The following is a 14165-nucleotide window of genomic DNA, read 5'->3' as shown; positions in this document are numbered from 1 at the left end:
TTTCCATTAAATTTTTATTTTTTATTAATTTATTTTTGTTACAGATGTTTCTTCTTTTCCCCCATTGACACCCTCCTCCCCATCTCCCCCACCCTATCCCTAGTTTTGTTGTCCATGTCCAGGGGTTATGCGTACATGCATATAAGTTCTGTGGTTTATCTCCCCCTCCCTGTTCTGAGTGTTGTCAGTCTGTACCCTACTTCCATGTCTCTGGGTCTCTACCCGGTTCCTCAGACTGTTATGTTCATTATATTCCACAAATAAGTGAGATCATGTGATATTTGTCTTTCTCTGCTTGACTTGCTTAGCTTAGGATAATACTCTCCAGGTGCCTCCATGTTGTCTCAAAGGATAAAAGATCTTTTTTTCTTACAGCTGCATAGTACTTCATTGTGGATATGTACCACAGCTTTTTTAGCCATTCGTCTACTAATGGACACTTGGGTTGTTTCCAGATCTTAGCTATTGTAAATAGTGCTGCTACAAACATGGGGGTACATATATTCTTTCTGATTGGTGTTTCAGGCATTGTAGGGTATATTCCTGGAAGTAGGATAACTGGGTCAAATGGCAGTTCAATTTTTTAATTTTTTGATGTAACACCATATTGTTTTCCATAGTGGTTGTACCAGTCTGCATTTCCACCAGCAGTGTACTAGAATCCCCCTTTCTCCACACCCTTGCTAACAATTGTTTGATGATTTATTGATGGCAGTCATTCTGACAGGTGTGAGGTGATACCTCATTGTTGTTTAAATTTGCATGTCTCTGATGATTAGTGATGTTGAACATTTCTTCATATGTCTCTTAGCCATTTGATGTCCTGTTTGAAGAGGTGTTTATTTAGTTCCTCTGCCCATTTTTCAATTGGGTTCTTTGTCTTCCTTTTGTTGAGTTGTATGAGCACTCTACATATTTTGGAAATTGATCCCTTATCTGATGTATCATTGGCAATTATGCTCTCCAGTACAGTGGGTTCCCTTTCCATTTTGATGGTTGTTTCTTTTGCTTTGCAGAAGTTTTTTAGCTTGATGTAGTCCCATGTGTTTATTTTTTTCTTTGTTTCTGTTGCCTTAGGTGATACATCAGTGAAAATTCTGCTGCATATGATGTCTGGAATTTTGTTGCCTAGATTTTCTTCTAGGATTTTAATGGATTCACGAGTGACATTTAAGTCTCATCCATTTTGAGTTCATTCTTGTATATGGTGTAAGTTGATGGTCTAGTTTCATTTTTTTGCATGCAGTTGTCCAGTTTTTCCAACACCATTTATTAAAGAGGCTGTCTTTACTCTATTGTATGCTCTTTATGCTCATTATGCCAATTTGTCAAATATTAATTGAGCATAATGTCTTGGGTCAATTTCCAGGTTTTCTGTTCTGCTCCACAGGTCTATATGCCTGTTCTTGTGCCAGTTCCAGACTGTTTTGATTACAGTAGCTTTGTAGTATAACCTGATATCTGGTATTGTGATCCCACCTTCTTTATTCTTCTTTTTCAAGATTGCTGTGGCTATTTGGGGACTTTTTTGGTTCCATGTGAACTTTTGAAGTATTTGTTCTAGTTCTGTGAAATATGTCATTGGTATTTTGATGGAGATTGCATTGAATCTATAGATTGTTTTGGGTAGAATGGACATATTAATGATGTTATTTCTTCCAATGCATGAACAAGGTATGTGATTCCACTTTTTCATATCTTCCTCTATGTCTTTTCTCAATATCCTGTAGTTTTCTGCAAATAGGTCCTTTACTTCTTTGGTTAAGTTTATTCCTAGGTATCATAATTTTTTTTTGCCAATGGCAAAGGGAATTGTTTTTTCAGTTTCTCTTTCTGTGAGTTCATCATTTGTATATAAGAATGCCATTGATTTCTTGACGTTAATTTTGTATCCTGCTACTTTGCCAAATTCGTTGATTAAATCTAGTAGATGTTTGATGGAGTCATCAGGGTTTTCTATATACAATATCATGTCATCTGCCAATAATGACAGTTTCACTTTCTCTTTTCTAATTTGGATCTCTTTTATTTTTTCTTCATGTCTAATTATTGTGGCTAAGATTTCCAGTACTATGTTAAACAAGAGTGGCAAAAATGGGCATTCCTGTCTTGTCCCTGTTCTTAAGGGATATTCTTTTAGTTTTTACCCATTGAATATGATGTTGGCTGTAGGTCTTTCATATATGGCCTTTATTATGTCGAGATATGATCCCTGTATTCCCACATTGCTGAGCGTTTTTATTAGAAATGGGTGCTGGATTTTGTCAAATTCTTTTTCAGCATCTATTGATATGACCATGTGGTTTTTTATCTTTCATTTGGTTTCTGTGGTGTATCACATTTATTGATTTGTGAATATTGTACCAGCCTTGCATCCCTGGGAATGCATCCCTTGAATCCCACTTGGTCATGGTGAATAAATTTTTTAATATATTGCTGGATCCCATTTGCTAGTATTTTGTTCAGGATTTTGACATCTATGTTCATCAGGATATTGACCTGTAGTCTTATTTCTTTGTAGTGTCTTTTTCTGGTTTTGGAATTAGAATTATGCTGGTCTCATAAAACGAGTTTGGGAGTCTTCTTTTCTCTTGAATTTTTTGTAATAGTTTGAGGGGAATTGGTGTTAGTTCTTTGAATGTTCAGTAAAAGTGCCCTGTGAAGCCATCTAGGTCTGGGCTTTTGTTTGCTGGGAGAGTCTTGATTACAACTTCAATTTCTTTAGTTGTTATTGGTCTGTTCAAGTTTTCTATCTCTTCCCAGTTCAGTGTTGGGAGACTATGTCTTTCTAGAGATTTGTCTATTTCACTTAAATTGTCCAATATGTTGCCATATAATTTTTCATAGTATTTGTTAATGATCCTTTGTCTTTCTTTGGTGTCAGTTGTTAATTCTCTTTCATTTCTGTTTTTGTATATTTGGGTTCTCTCTCTTTGTTTCTTGGTGAGTCTAGCTATGAGTCCATCAATCTTGTTTATCTTTTAGAAAAAAACAACTCTTTGTTTCATTGATGTTTTGATGTGCTCTTATGGTCTCAATGTCATTTATTTCTGCTCTGATCTTTACTATTTCTTTTCTTCTACTTGCTCCTTTTTTTTTTTTTTTTCCTAATTCTCTAAGTCGTGAGGTTAGATGGCCAATTAGATATATATATATTTTTTGTTTCTTGAGGTAAGCCTGTAGTGCTATGAACTTTCCTCTCAGCACTGCTTTTGCTGCATCCCATAGATTTTCTGTTGTGTGTTCATTTTCATTTGTTTCCAGGAAATTTTTCATTTCTTCTTTGATCTCCTTGTAACCCATTCATTGTTTAATAACATACTATTTAGCCTCTATGTATTCAAATGTCTTTGCATGTTCTTGTTGCAATTGATTTCTAGTTTCATGCCATTGTGATCTGAGAAGATGCTTGATATGATTTCAATCTTCTTGAACTTGTAGAGACTTAGTTTGTGTCCTATCATGTGGTCCATCTTTGAGAATGTCCCATGTGCACTTGAGAAGTATGTGAATTCTGCTGTTTTGGGGTATAATTCTCTGTAGATATCTATTAAATTCATTTGATCTGATGCTTCATTTAGAGTCTCTGTTTTCTTGTTTATTTTTTGTCTAGAGGATCTATCCAGTGATGTCAGCAAGGTGTTGAAGTCCCCTGCTATGATTGTTTTGCTGTCAATTTCTCCTTTGAAGTCCTCCAGAAGATTTTAAAAATATGTTGGTGCTCCTATATTGGGTGCATATATATTTACCAAGGTTATATCTTCCTGCTGGATAGATCCTTTCAATATTATGTAGTGGCCTTCTTTGTCTCTAGTTATGACCTTCATTTTGAAATCTCTTTTATCAGATATGAATATTGCTACCTCAGCTTTTTTTTCCTTTCCATTTGGCTGGATGATTTTTTTCCATCCCTTCACTTTCAACTTATGTGAGTCTTTTGTTGTGAGATGGGTCTCTTGTAAACAACACATATGACTCATGCTTTCTTATACAATCAACTACTCTGTGTCTTTTGATTGGGGCATTCAGTCCATTTACAGGTGAGCTCCAGGTCATCTTGTCCATTGGTCACACCCCGCTGACATACATACTCCACAGCGCTTAGGGCTGCGCCCTCCCTCTTGCCTCTTCATGGGCTGGGCAGGCTGCCCAGTTTTTCCTTAATGGAGGAAGGTGTGGAGAGACTAGAATATTGGGCCAGACTGACATCATATGTCTCAAGATATTGACTGAGGAAAAGGACATAATATCACTTCAGTGGTATTCCTGTTCAAAATGTGCAATCAAAACCTAATTATGAAGAAACATCAGACAAACCCATCCTGAGGAATATTTTGCAAAACAACTAATGTACACTCTTAAAAAATTTCGAGGTCAAGGAAAAAAGAAGCTGAGTAACTCTTCCTGATAAAAAAAAACTAAAGAGATACAATAACTAAATGCAGTGTATAGTGCTGTATTGGATCCTGTGCCACAGAAATAAGAAAACTGTAAGACAGTATTAGGAAAATAGATACAATTTCAGTACAAGCCATTGATTAGATAATATTAAACTAATGTTAAATCCCAGACTTTGATGATCATATTCTGCTGATGCTATAAAATATCTTGCTTTTAGGAAATCCAGACAGAAATAATTAGTAATCTTTAAAGGACTACAGTATCTACAACTTATTCAAGTCAGTCCCCATATTCCCAAGTTCCCCCATCTGAGGATTTGACCAACTAGATATTTGAAAAATGTTTTTAAAAAGTGTTACATTGTTGGTGACATGTGTTGTGTAGTTAAATCTGTAATGGTTGGGTCTGTACTCAACATGTAAAGATTTTTTCCCTTGTCATCATTCCATAAACAATATAGTATAGCAATGATTTATATAGCATTTATGTTGTGTTAGGTATTATAAGTAATCAAGAGATGATTTAAATGATATGGAAGACTATGCTTAGGTTATATGCAAATACTAAGCCATTTTATATAAAGGACTTGAGAAAACTAGGATTTTGGTATTCTTGGTGGGGGTTACTGGACCCAATATCCTATGGATACCAAGGGACAAGACTATATACAGAGACGGAGAGGGAAAGAGAGAGCGCAAATAATGCAAAATATAACCAATTGGTGAATCTGAGTAAAAAGTATATAAAAATTTTGTATTTAAGTTAGTTAAAAATTAGTTAATTTGATGACAAAATCTCATATCTTATTTGGTATCACATATAGATTGCAGTATCTATATATATAATGTTGAGAGCTGGCTAATTATGCAACTAGTTAAATCTCCTGAATCCTCTATTACTGAGAATAAAAAGAGCATTAAGGGTTGAAGGTATATTACTTGATATAAATAGCTACCCTTTACTGAATGTTGTGTGTTAGCAACATATTACATATTTCCATATTACATATTTAGCATTTATTATGTTATTTAACACTACTCCAATTGATTATAGTTGTGGCAGTCATTTGTTTTCTTAGCCTCACATGCATTTTTTCTTATCCTCTGATCCTATCTTTGTCCCAAGGGACTGTCTGGAAAAAGTAAATTTCCCAGGCTCCTGTGCATCTGATTTCCTGTTGCGTCCTCAGTGGGAGGTATTGGTATGAAAATGGAGTTTTGGAGAAGGGAGAGCCAGGGCATTTCTCCCTCTCCACTTTTAAGAAGTGCCTCTGTCAAGAAGTAGCTGTGTGTCCTGCAGCTCGGCTCCTTTCCCTTTCTGGTACAGCCTTAGGAGTGCCCTCCCACTGGCGCATATCTCTGGGTTATCCACCACCTGCCCGGTTTGGTTTTGTAATTCTTTGGATACCTTTGTAACTAGTTTCCTAGAATGTTAAGTTCCTCTGTTGAAATACCTGTCAAAGGTTCTCTTTTTCCTGTCTTTGTCTATTTTCTTGTCTGATATAAAGATAGAGACTATCTTCATTGTAAGGATAGATAAGTGACTTGTATAAACATCACACAACTAGTTGAACAACAGGCTTTCAACTCAGTTGTGCCTCATTTCAAAGCCCAACTACTTAAACTACTACACTGTATCCAAAGGATATTCCAAATGAATATCCAAATAGTTTTCATTAATCACCGCTTCTTATTACTTAGTTCAAACTGTCTCCATTATGGCACTAAGTAGCTATTATTATCATTTAATTGTCTATCTCTCCCAATAGCTTGTGAGACCGCTGTGAGAAAGCACAAATGTTATTCATCTTTGTATCCCTAGCACCAACTACTGTGCTTGGAATGTAGTAGAGCCTTAATAAATATTTGTGGAATGAATGAATAATAATCACTGCCATTTACAGAGTGACTATTTTATTCCAGCAGCTATGCTAGGGGTTGGTCTCATGTAAAATTTACAACTCAATCTTTATGGTAATCTTGCAAGATAGGCATAAATATTCCAGTACTCATAGATAAGTAAAACAAACAAAAAATGCTCAACAAGTTTAAACAACTCACAACTAAACTAAGACAAAATCCAAGCTAACTGGGGTTCAAGGTCTGACATGTTTTACTATATCTAGCTGCCTTCCTATATCCATTAATGAGAATGGACAAATACATAAATACATGGGTTGGGGAAAAATCTAAACATTTTGAATTTTCAGTTATTTTGGGAGATTTATAAACAAATAAAAAATCCTTTCTCTATGAGAAAAAGGAACAGTTCAGTATTTACTTGTCATAATTCAGTGAAGGAACATGTTTTTGTATCCAAAACTACATGTGTACAGGCAAAAGGAAGAAAAGAAATTGAGATAAAATTTTTAAGAAATGAAACAGTTTAGCCCTGGCCAGTTTGGCTCAGCGGTTAGAGCGTCAGCCTGCGGTCCGCAGAGACCCGGGTTCGGTTCCCGCTAAGGGCACGTACTTCGGTTGCAGTTTGTCCCCGGCCCTGGTTGGTCGTGCGGGTGGCAGCCACTCGATGTGTCCCTTCACATCGATGTTTCTCTCTCTCTCTCCCTTCCTCTCTCTCCCTCCCGCTCTATCTGTACAAAAAATGGAAAAATGTCCTCGGGTGAGGATAAAAAAAAAAAAAAAAAAAAAAAAGAAATGAAACAGTTTAAATTGCCAGTGTAGAAAAGTTGGGCTGCTCCCTTGGTTACCTGATCATTCTCTAGCATTACTTGGAATGGGATATAACACTAATGATGGTTACAACTGGTTCTCATAAAGACTTGGGAAGTCGAGTTTCAGCTTTGCTTTTCCATGTCTTGGTCTATTACCAGAATCAGACAGTGCATTATCTAAAGTAGCAGGGTAGGGATATTGATTGTTGAGGTGCTGATGGCAGCTTTTGCTAGTATTTCTGTGCGTTTCACTATTTGGTTTGTGTGGAGAAACCTACATGTATGGTCCTATGGTTCAGTTAGGTTTCTCCTCTAGTTTTGCCTAGAGTGATGCATTCCTGATACCTCCTCTGAATATAGGAAGTAAAATAATACCTGTATTTGTAAGGCTTATTTTAAGAATCCAATATCTTTTTTTTTATTTCTGATGAAAATAAACTAATAGAAGGAAAATAATTTGGTAGGCATTATACAAAGAGTCATTGTTCCACGTGTACTCCATTGGCACAAGCTTGTTTGGTTGGATATTGGCTGAATTATTTCAGCTGGATACTCCCAAGAGACGGTCCTCTTCTTGCAGAGGGAGGAGCCATTTGAACATTCTGGAAATAAACACTTATCTTAAGATTGTTGCTGGTATGACTCTTTCTCTCTTTTTACCCCCAGGGAAAGGATGTGCTCCTAAGTCTTCTTCATGTATGTACTACTAGTTTTGCCATGATAAAGTAAAGCTTTTATTTTGTTAATTCAATACTATAATGTGAAATTAAATGTATGCCTTTCCCCAGGTGATTTGTAGCCTTAAATAACTTTGTCCATATGCTTAACACTGGGGAAAGAGCACACACAAGGTTATTTATTTGTTTTGTAAAAAACTGTATTCTCTTGTGATTGAGACTTGTTAAGGCTGGCAACCCAGGGCTGTCAAAAACCCGAGTGTTGCTGTTCAGTGGGGACAGAATTCCAGTCATGTAAGATGAAAGAGTTCTAGAGACCTCTGTCCAAATAATGTGCATATAATGAGCAGTTCTTTAATGTGCTTTGAGTCCAAAGAAAATAAAACGAAACAAAGAAACAACATTGTGATCAGTAGTCGTGGAAGAAGTGCAACTCCATTTTTGTGAGAATGCATACTGAAGAATTGCTTGCTCCACTCTGAATGCTGAGAAGAAGGGGTTGGAGAAATAAAATGCTTCTCCTCTTAATAAAGCTTCTGCAAGTCATTTTCATTAGCAGTGATGACTGATACGGATTTGTCTCTGACACTGTGTTCTCCGGAGGAAAAATCACCATGTAAACAACCCTGGGCTAACAAAAGTGGATTGTTCACATGGCTGGCACTGCACTTCACGAGGATGTGAAGAAACAATGTGAGCTTTCCCTGATTTGGGGCCAAAGTGCTCAAAGTTTTTGTAATATAAACTATTAGATTTCATGCATTTTATTAAATGGACATAATAGATTTTATTCGTTAATTAATTTATTTTTCTCTGTTAAAATGTAAAAAGTGTGTCTGGGAAGCTAAAATGTTTTCTACAGATTGGCAAATTAGAAAATGTTTAGTGTTAATTGAATCACACTTACTTCATTCCAAGTGCTTAATTTCAGACACTGCCGCTTATCCCAGTCAGCACATTTGTTTATAAGACATCTCTCAAGAGAATAAACACATTTTGAAACAAATCTTTGAGGCTTGGTGATAAAATGTGCTGGAAATGGTTCCGCAGTGTCAGGAAGGAACTATAGAATTCCTCTACGTGGTCATCTCCTGTGTCTAACTCCCCATTCCACGTGCCCTGGTCAGATAGGAAAAGAGAGGCAGTCAGAAGAGTCATGTCTTTAGCCACTAAAAAGAGTGAAAACAACTTTGACATGGAAGAGGAATAAGTTCTCTCCCCCTCTTATTGTTTGATTGGGTGACTCTACTGGGCTCAGATATTGGCGAGGAGAGAGAGAAGGAAACGTGAAAGGGGAGTGTCATTGGGTTAATAAAGGAGGGACATCTGCAGTACTTTCAACAGTGAAGATGAATTTTAAAAAAAGAATAAAGCATATGTATTATAAATGAGGGTCAAAGAAGAAGAGTTTCCATTCATTTGAAAAATTATCTTATTCTACCCCCCCCCCCCCCTTTTTTAAACTAGTGGCTTGTACTTGAACTATAGTTAAGGTGATTTTACATTTTATGTGGAGATTTCAGCATGAGTGCATTCTGTGGGACCATTTAGAATTTCCAAGAGTGTTTCTAATAATTGTCATTCATGACCTATGAATTTCTTTATCTCTTACATACCAAAACATTTGTATTTGATCATACACTGTTTAGTTCTATTCCAGTATGTTTTATTTAAAACTTTTACCTTTCCTGATAAAAATATAGGTTCCTTGAGATTTGGGTTCAAGTACTTTCCATAGAGCCTTACACTTCTCTAATTAGTTTATACTGTCTATAGGACAGCTTGTCTGTTTTGTTCATTTCTGAAATCCCGTGCTTAACACAATGACCGGCACACAGTAGATTTTTAATGTGTAGTAGTATCCATGACAGAATGAGTAAAGAGAACTAAGCTCATCAATTGTTCAGTGGCTATTGCCTTAATATATGTAGGGGAGTGGGATTCAGCAAATTTATAGTGGTAAAGCATATGATTTTCAAAAATTAGTGCATTCAGGATCACTTGTTAAATGGATATTGTTCAGAAGATTTTAATAAATGAACTGTGGGGATACTGCTAATATATTATTCTCTTAATGTAAAGTAGATTTACTAGAATAAATATTATCATAGTGAAACACTTTGGTTTTGATACAAAATATTCTAGATTCAAGACACAAAATAGACACAACTTTGAAAGAGGTTGGTAAAATAGAATAGAGTTTAAATAATCTTTTTTTTCTACATATAAAAATGTGTGCCTATATAATTAATATATGCATATAGATACACATATATCTGTATTTATTACACATGTAAACATATAGATCTGTACTTACATGTTTGGTTTTCTCCTAAATCTCATATCTTCATCTGCAACTGTAGGATTCTTTTCCAGATCATAGAATTATTTGTTATTTTTACTTACGCTAGTTCCATAATTAAAATTCCATGTCTCCCCAGGTTTCCGTGAATCAGCAGTGCCCCAGAAAGTGTTTCCCTTCTTGAAACTCCAGGGAAGTATTGGAACGCAAAGAACTTGAAGAGGGAGCTTAGCCAAAAAGAGATTTTTGAACTTTGGTAGGCTGGCTGAAGCAGACTTTTAACACAAACACAAATCAAAGTCTGTGTGTTCTTAAAAGGAGCATTTTCACGTAAGTCCAAAGAAGTGCACTTTGGTTCTATTTGTTTTGGTTAAAGAAATGAAAAGTGTTTTGTTTTGTTTTTAATCACATGGTCATTATTTTGTAAGAGCACCATAACAAATCTATCTTTAATCTCACTAAAAAGTAACTAAAGTTATTTGATGTAACTTTTTCCGCTGAGCCAAACCGGCCAGGGCTGATGTAACTTTTTCAATGGAAACTTAACAACTAAATCTTCTTTAAAGTCATTATTTTCTAGATCTGGATCAAAAGCTCCCCAGGTATTATTATAATACAAAGGATTCTGATTATGTTATTCAAATTCAGTATTTTCTTCCAAAGAATGACAACTTATGATTTTGTCAGTAATTTAATATATTTTTGCTTTCTTAAACAAAAGATCTAAGAAATATAAAGATTTAACTCATAAAAACGTTGGAATACTCAGAAGAGCAACATGGGAGAAACTGAGAAAATTGAAACCCATAGAATAAGATGTCTTTCCAAGTTGAAGGTATGGAATTTTTGTGTATGTATAAATGTATGTGTACTATATATTTTTTTAACTTAGACCTTATAAAGTTGTTCATATATTCATGAAGTGATCTAATATTTCTGTCCTGCTACCTGATATGGTGACAATTTCTTGCTATAATGAAGTCTGTTTAGTAAATGAAAGTATGTCTAAAAAGAGTTATTGATTCAGGCAATTTAATCAGAGATGGTTTTAGTGAAGTTAAATGGAAAAAAAGTTATTTAAATTTTTCAGACATACTAATGTTATGTTATAGCAGGACTCATTTTTCTGAATCAAAAGCCAGTTAAATGCCCACCTTTCAGGGGTTTTTAGACCAGAGGAATGTGGAGATCTCTCCTGGAAAATGGCTTCTTAGACAGAAATGATTGTTGATCTATGTGCAGTGATTATTCCACGATGACCCAGTAACATAAATATTTACTTAAAGTTTTGGCAGCATGCCAATCATTCTCTATAAGAAAAATGCACATTTTGTTAGCTGTTTCTGATATCTTGGCTATTTCATGGCAATTTTTTTTTTTTGCACTTTGCCTTCAAACAAAATCTGATTTTGCTTTAAACCAAGGGATCTGGTTATTTAACTTGATTCCACAGCTGGTGCCTAAAAGTGGTTTCCAAACTAAGACACTGCCACTAATTTTTTTTCCTTGTCAAAATTTATTTTCTCTTTATATGTGTGTAGGGAAAATCTCTGCATGTACATGAAAGTGGGAAATTATGATATAGATCTGGAAAACTATTTTTGCCTAAAATGCCACACTTATTATATTTTTTAAATTTCCCTTTAAACTATCCTCCAATTATCATGTCCTTCTAAAACCAAGTGGTTAAAAATAAGGATCAAGGCCCCCTGCGTTTGAATTCAACTGTGTACTTCCTTCATTTGGAATATTCTTTGGACACAGTGTAGTATTTTAAGTTGCTTAACCTTTTTGTGCCTCAGTTTTCTCCTCTGGAAAGACTAATAGAATACACTTACCTCACAGGACTTTTTCTTTTTACATGCTTGAAATAACGACTGTAACATTGTAAAAATTCAATAAATATTAGCTATTTATTATTAGTAGCATTTGTGGATAAAAGTCAAGTCAGGTGTTATAAACAGTTGGTCTTTAATTTTTGGTCTCTTTGGAGTTTGGCAAGATTAGACACTGATTTGAATGTTATGGCAAAATATTGAAAGCAGAAGTTTATCAGGTAAAATTGAGAGGGCATTGCTTAATAATTTGGTTTTGTGTGTGTGTATAACAACCATATATTTTTCAAACAGTGTGAATAACAAATCACAATAATTTAAAATGTGCTCTGCTTACATTGGTTTGATTATATTAAACCTGAAGGAATCAATATAATACCTTGATTTATTAATTTTTATATATTTATTGAATATATTGGGGTTACATTGATTAATATGAGTATATAGGTTTCAGGGATACAATTCTTTAATACATCATCTGTATATTGTATTGTGTGTTCACCACCTAAAGTCTAGTCTACAGTCACCATTTCCCCCCGTTTACCCTCCTCTACCTGCACCCACCCCATTTTTTTCCCTTTGGTAACCACTATGTTGTGTCTATGAGTTTTTGTTTGCTTAATTCTTTCATCTTTTCACCCAGCCTCCTAACCTTCTCCCCTCTGACACCTGTCAGTTTTTTCTCTGTATTTATGAGTCTGCTTCTATTTTATTCTCTTGTTTATTTTGTTCATTTGATTCCACATATAAATGAAGTAATATTGTATTTGCCTTTCTTTGACTAGCTTACTTTTTTGCTCTGAACTTCAAAAATGTGCTTATATAGCAACATTTTTTTTTTTTTTTAGAAAGCATCAAAGGATTGTTGTCTATATTTGCTTCAAATTCTGAAGCATTTTGGTTGAAAATTAGTAGGACTAACTTTATAAATATAGAGGTTTTTTGCACTAAATATGAGTCACAATAGTCACTGGTTGCTTTCCCTCTGTAAATAAAATTCAATTGTTTAGGCCCCCATGTAAGTGTTTTAGGAAAAGAGCATTGGGAATGTGGTTTATCTAGTTTCCATTCTCAAAATGTTAAAAAGCCCTGGCTGGGTAGCTTGGTTGGAGCATCACTCGGATGCACCAATGTTGGGGTTCAATCTACTGTTGGGCATAAACAGGAGAACAAATAAATGCATAAATGGGTGGAATAACAAATCAATGTCTCTCTCTCTTCCTCTTTCTGAAATTCATAAATTAAAAGTATATTTAAAATGTTAAATAAATAAATTACCAAATATAATCTGTCTTTTATTTGGTAGACCTTGCTTTTAAATACAAAACCTGGATTGTGAAAACTCTTTTCTGTTAATAATGTGCTCTGCAAAAATCTCTAGTGTGAATCGAGACAGAATTTCTACACGTGGTTTTTACTACAAAAGGATAAATAACTAGAGATATAGCCGTACTATCTTGTCAACCATATAGGGATTGAGTGTGCTGGCTAGAGAAGAGATTGAATGGTCTCCCAGTGTCACCAGGAAATATCTTTAAATAAGACCAAGGAGAAAGCCCCATGGTATAGAATTGGAGCCCACCATAAAATATTGACCTAAATCTATTTATCTCTGATCTGTTGATTTTGAAGCAGCAATTAATTCACATAATTATACTACTATACAGTATGCAATGTTTCTTTTTCAAATCCTTTACTAAAATCTAAGTCTTTTTTGTTCCAATTTAATAAAACTATCAAAATTTTAAGTTCTCAGATTTTCAGTAAAACCATACCAGTTCCTGGTGGGCAGAACACTTGTATTTGTTAAGTTGTCCTTGGTTTTGTTACCAATTGCTCCAACCTGATTGCTCTCTGGAACTCTATCAATATATATAAAATGGGATTCAATATATGGAAATCTATAATATTCATATTTGTTTATCATAGCAAGTGCCTGTTCTGTTTAGAAACATTTTTATAATAGTTTGTAATTAAAATATTGCTTTAAATAAATTAACTGGCAATGAGCAGTAATCTAATGTATAATTTGCATATTACTTTGAATAAGAAAGACGGTGAGCAAATTTGCAACAGAAGTAATGTTTTTGTGTACTGTAACATTCCTTTTTTGCATTAACATACATATATTCTTTGTACTAACGATAGCATTGTAGCGCTGAAGTTCTGTTTAAATCATTAGCTATATCTTATTTTAAATGACTGTTTCTATGTATGTACAAAATGAGTCTATAAGATAATGAGGATACAACTACATATAAAATTCAGTATCACTAATC

General features: G+C 34.6%; 1 protein-coding gene across 1 annotated transcript in view; it reads left to right on the top strand.

The window, feature by feature from the left end:
• The window catches only part of SLCO1A2 (solute carrier organic anion transporter family member 1A2), a 78064-nt gene that overhangs the window by 31039 nt on the left and 32860 nt on the right, over positions 1-14165 (top strand). Inside the window, exons 2-3 of the mRNA XM_036251809.1 lie at positions 10191-10381; positions 10773-10886. Of these exons, the coding sequence (XP_036107702.1) occupies positions 10830-10886 (57 nt within the window). The 5' untranslated portion in view covers positions 10191-10381; positions 10773-10829. The remainder of the gene's footprint in view (positions 1-10190; positions 10382-10772; positions 10887-14165) is intronic.

Source organism: Molossus molossus, unplaced genomic scaffold, assembly GCF_014108415.1.
Source record: "Molossus molossus isolate mMolMol1 unplaced genomic scaffold, mMolMol1.p scaffold_m16_p_10, whole genome shotgun sequence".
In the NCBI taxonomy this organism is placed as follows: domain Eukaryota; kingdom Metazoa; phylum Chordata; class Mammalia; order Chiroptera; family Molossidae; genus Molossus; species Molossus molossus.
Note: the sequence above shows the minus strand (reverse complement) of the source record. Positions and strands in the feature narration are given on the sequence as shown.